This window comes from Aureococcus anophagefferens (assembly GCF_000186865.1).
Source record: "Aureococcus anophagefferens unplaced genomic scaffold AURANscaffold_22, whole genome shotgun sequence".
NCBI lineage: Eukaryota > Pelagophyceae > Pelagomonadales > Pelagomonadaceae > Aureococcus > Aureococcus anophagefferens.
Window position 1 is genome coordinate 611,910 of NW_008705582.1, and position 4,548 is coordinate 616,457.

General features: G+C 52.0%; 3 protein-coding genes across 3 annotated transcripts in view; 2 read left to right on the forward strand and 1 right to left on the reverse strand.

Annotated features, from left to right (window-relative positions):
* Positions 1-885, reverse strand: part of AURANDRAFT_66431 (hypothetical protein) — a gene marked incomplete at both ends in the record, with an annotated part of 6,412 nt that extends 5,527 nt beyond the window's left edge. Inside the window, one exon of the mRNA XM_009041603.1 lies at positions 532-885. Within this exon, the coding sequence (XP_009039851.1) occupies positions 532-885 (354 nt within the window). The remainder of the gene's footprint in view (positions 1-531) is intronic.
* A 447-nt stretch (positions 886-1,332) lies between these two features.
* On the forward strand, positions 1,333-1,527 carry AURANDRAFT_9312 (hypothetical protein; the record flags this gene model as incomplete). Its single annotated transcript, XM_009041587.1, has 1 exon — positions 1,333-1,527. A coding segment is annotated over one exon (195 nt), but the record flags the coding sequence as incomplete, so codon positions are not given.
* A 501-nt stretch (positions 1,528-2,028) lies between these two features.
* AURANDRAFT_54679 (hypothetical protein) overlaps positions 2,029-4,548 on the forward strand; it is a gene marked incomplete at both ends in the record, with an annotated part of 3,519 nt that continues 999 nt past the window's right edge. Inside the window, 6 exons of the mRNA XM_009041588.1 lie at positions 2,029-2,226; positions 3,116-3,385; positions 3,440-3,611; positions 3,679-4,315; positions 4,383-4,413; positions 4,462-4,519. Coding sequence (XP_009039836.1) covers positions 2,029-2,226; positions 3,116-3,385; positions 3,440-3,611; positions 3,679-4,315; positions 4,383-4,413; positions 4,462-4,519 — 1,366 coding nt within the window. The remainder of the gene's footprint in view (positions 2,227-3,115; positions 3,386-3,439; positions 3,612-3,678; positions 4,316-4,382; positions 4,414-4,461; positions 4,520-4,548) is intronic.

The window sequence follows — 4,548 nt, forward strand, 5'->3', positions numbered from 1 at the left end:
GGATGATATATTCTAAAACGTGCGCCCATGCCGTCGCCCCCCCCGCTAAGGTTTAGGAGATCCACTTAACCCCGGTTAACTAACTGCTTACTGCCAGGATTAAGCCCAGTATGGCGGCTCAAATACCCGGTATGGGCGATGCGGGACGGGTATATACCGGTATATACCGTCGGTATGGTAAATACCCGGTATATACCGGTATTTTTGGAGTACTCCGACCCCTCTACGGTCTCCCGGCTCCGCGTCGAGCCACCGCGCGCCGCGCCGGTCCCTCCGCGGCACGCACATGGCGACGCAGCTCGCATGCTCCGGTGGGCTTACTACTCTTTACTGGCGCGCGCGACGGCGGGGTGGGGCGCCGTCGTCGGACTCGGTGTCCGAGGGCGGCGCGCGCGTGCGCGTGCCGCCGCGGCGCGCGCGCATCTTGCGCAGGTAGCGCCAGTTCCCGGGGACGGGAGGGGCGTCGGTGTCGGCGTAGTAGTCGCCGACGGCGACGCCGTGCTTGTTTGGGGGGCCGGGCTCCCAACTCACGTCGTAGTTGTACTTCGACGCGCGCGGGTTGTGCTTGACGATCTTCCCGAACATGAAGGTGAGATCGTCGCAGCAGTGCACGAGGTAGATGTCGCCCACGGCGATGACGTCGTTGAGGAGGAGCATGGGCGGGCTCGAGAGCTCGACAGCCTCGAAGCCGTCGGGGACGTGGTAGTCGTCGAGGTATACACGGGGGTCGTCGTCGTCGTCGCTGTCGTCGTCGCCGGCGACGTCGTCGTCGTCGTGCGCGTGGGGCACGGCCGGGAGGTACTGGCGGACGTCGACGGAGTCGATCGAACGGACGGCGCGGACGGCGCGGACGGCGCGGACGGCGCGGACGCGGCACGGGGTCATTTTTTTTGTTCCGACGAGGGATCTCACGGATGAAATAAGATCCCCGATGCTGGGAGAGGTCGACAGAGAGATACGACCCCGACTCCGCGCCGCCGGGACAACGAGGCCGGGCGCTGCGCACCGTGGCCCGAGTGCGTGACCACACCGCGGGTCCCATCCAAGTTCCCCTGCATTTTGCGTTCCTTTTAGCCCCCCCCAGCCCCTACGGCCCTAATGGAGCGGCCTACCCCGCCTCGTGGTCGCTCTGGTGCTTTTGGAGTCCAGCTGGCTGGACTTGTCGTGCTTCGCCACAGGCTCGTCACTGACTACTTGACTAATAAAATTACTAGTACCAGTATAGTCTACTTGACTAGAGAAAACGGCGTAATGCCGACCCTTGCCAAAGTATTGCGCGAGTTGAAGGTCAGTCGTGTCAGCGTTCTGAAACTCGCTGTAGGCTGCGCCTAGGTGGAAGACGCATTGCTGTATTTGGATCAGGTGAAGATAGCATTTGGTGATAAGCCAGAAATCTACAACGAATTTCTGGATATCATGAAGAACTTCAAAGCACAAGAAATAGACACACCCGGGGTAATTCAGCAAGTGTCGCATCTATTTCATGGCTACAATAAACTAATACTTGGTTTTAACACCTTTCTTCCCGATGGCTACAAGATCGAGCTTCCGCTTGAAGGGGATAATGCGACAATGACAGTGATAACTCCCTCAGGAGTCTCTGCATCTGTTGTAGATGCCGTGTCCACAAATACGTCACGTCTGAATCTTCTACTAGGTCTGTGGCCCTCTCATACGGAACCAGCATGAGAAATCTCAGGCCAGTGGAGGTGCGCGTTCAGGGAAATTCCATATTTTGAGTTGAAGCCAAACCTACAGGTAATGAAGTCAAACCTACAGAGGTACGTAGCATCCTTATCGCAGAGTTCTCGGCTAACTTTCGCAAACATCGACGCTGTAGGCGGCAGCACGACCTGATATGGTTAGTTCTTGAGCCAAGTACTTTGCAACATGGAACATACAAGAAATCTTCAATTGCTCATTTAAGTAACTTTCGAAGCATGTAGGCGGGCGCTCCGGTCGAGTTTGACCACGCGATAACTTATGTTCTGCGAGCTGCGTGGGTTTCATGCCATAATCATTCAACTTATGCACTTGATTTCGAAGGTGACAACAATAAAGAAACGTTTCGCGCACGAGCCAGAGACATACAAGGCCTTCCTCGAAATCTTGCATACTTATCAAAAAGAACAACGTTCGATTAAGGATGTTCTGGAGCAAGTCTCTCAGCTATTTGCAGACCACCCTGACCTTCTCAAAGAATTCACTTACTTTCTACCAGATGCAGTTCAAGAGCAAGCCAAAGTGCGTTGAAAACTGGGGTGATATTTAAAGATTCCCTTCAGCCTCAATACATGTAGGAGCGTCTTTCGCGTGCAGCAAGAGAGTCCGAATTGCGTCGAGCGAGACGGGCGGGGCCTGGGTCTGCGAGTGACTATCGTTATACTGACTGCGTGAATGGGACATCGAGACTGAGCAAAGGTTTGAATGTAGATCGCACTCGGCGGTCTTTCACTGCTTCCAGTAGCCCTCTGCGGGTCCCAGATTCCGTGGGTGCACTTCGGCGAGCTAGTAACAGCCCTCCGGGAGCAATAGTGAAGAGTCGCGATGCGTTCGATCAAATGCACGCACGTCGGGCCAATATAGTCCTTGATAAAAGGACCCCCGCATCAGCTATGGGCGTCGATGATCGCGTAACCTCAGAAGTTGGGTGCGATAGGCGTCTTTGTCAACGCGAGTATGATCAATCATATTAAAGGTCACACTGCACTATATATGCGATGGAACGACGGTACTTCGAGCGAGTGAAAGAATCGTATAAAATGCAGTGTGACTAAGCTTTCGTGTATTCTTTTCACGCAACTTTTTTCCTAGATTTGCGATAGCGTCGGGTACAACAACTTGTGGAGAACAGGACCTTTGGGGTGAGTTCCTCAAGTGTCTAGATCTACACTCGCAGGATCTACTCAAACAGTCAGAGATGCTCGAAATTGCATCAAGACTGTTCCGGTCGCGTGGAATATCCGATGACCTTATTGATGCGCTCCAAAAGTTGCTTCAAAACTTGGGCATTATGCACGATAGCTCGAGTATTCGCCCTAGCACTTGTCGTTCATCCTTGTCCTGTGAAAATGGCGAAAGTCGCCAGCACGTCCATGAATCTAATTTGCGGGAGAGGGGTTCTTTTCTTTGGGCATCCATCCCACTCCACGAGATCGATTTTTCTCGTTGTAAGCGTGGTACACCATCTTATCGCGGCTTACCAACATCAATGTCCCGCCCAAGATGTGGTGGGCGCTCAGACCTTGATCTGCGTGTGCTCAACGACGTTTGGGTTTCACAGCCTGTTGGCTCGGAAGAGACAAACTCGTTCAAACACGCTAGGAAAAATTGCTACGAAGAGGAACTCTTCAAGTGTGAAGATGAGCGCTTTGAGCTTGACATGGTCATCGATGCAAATGCGGCTGCCATCGCCACACTTGAACTGATCGACAGCGAGGTCAAGTGGACCTTGAACTCGACTAAAACGCCAAGTGCTTGTACTAGTACAGGGTTGACCAGAATAGAAGCCCCCTTGAGCGCATGTGCTCAGCTAGTTGGTCATGTGGTCAAGCCTGTGGCATTATCTGCCGCACACCTAAATGCAATTTTGCGAGTCTATGGCGAACATGGTAGAGGCTGAGTCCTGGATAGGTATATTCGCACCTTCGTTTGATTGGAAGTGCTTTGCTTTTGTAGGGCTGGAGCTCCTCGAGCTTCTGTATAAGAACCCCAGAGAAACGATTTCAATTGTCTTAAAGCGCCTCAAACAAAAAGGAAAAGAATGGCGTAAACTCCAGGGGGATATGAGTGACAGGTGGAAGGAGCAACTCAGCCTGAATTCACGCCGAGCAGCAGATAATCTTTCTCATCAAAAGGAGCCAAAGATCATATTACCGCGTCATTTCATGCATGACTCACTTGGCACACCAGATGACCCAACGCAACCTGGAGTTGGAGATTCTGCAATGTCAATGAAATATCAATTTGAAATGCAACTTCAATTGGGCCATCATGCTATTCACCACGCGCTGTTCCACCTTATTTTTGACACAGCTGAACAATCATCTATGTCGCGGCATGACAAAAATCATATTGTCATATTCTTGAGACACTTTTTTGCCCCGTTCGTCCACCTGTCAAAGCACGACACTATGGCTCATCTTGCTCAAAGCGAGAGCCGTCATTTGGTCACCACCCTTACGAATGTGGAGTTTGATGCGAATGACAGAGATCCTCACAAGTCATCACGTGGATATTTCAATGCCCATGAGGGCACCCATGATCGCAAACAGGATTTGTGTTCAGATCCCCTAGTTCTACTCGGCGAACTAACGTAACGCATCCCGTGTATAATTTTGTTTGTACGTACGCACGTGTTCAATACTAAAGCCTCTACGCAGGCCGGCTGAGCTTCGTGCGTCCTACAAAGCGGTAAGATGCCAACTCACATGTAACACAAGTCCACGAGCATCATCTTAGGTGCTTATTCATGATGAGGCGGGCATACAGGCTGGCTTCTCCAAAAGCACGAATTGGTTACTTGCTGTGCTTCATGAAATGTCACCT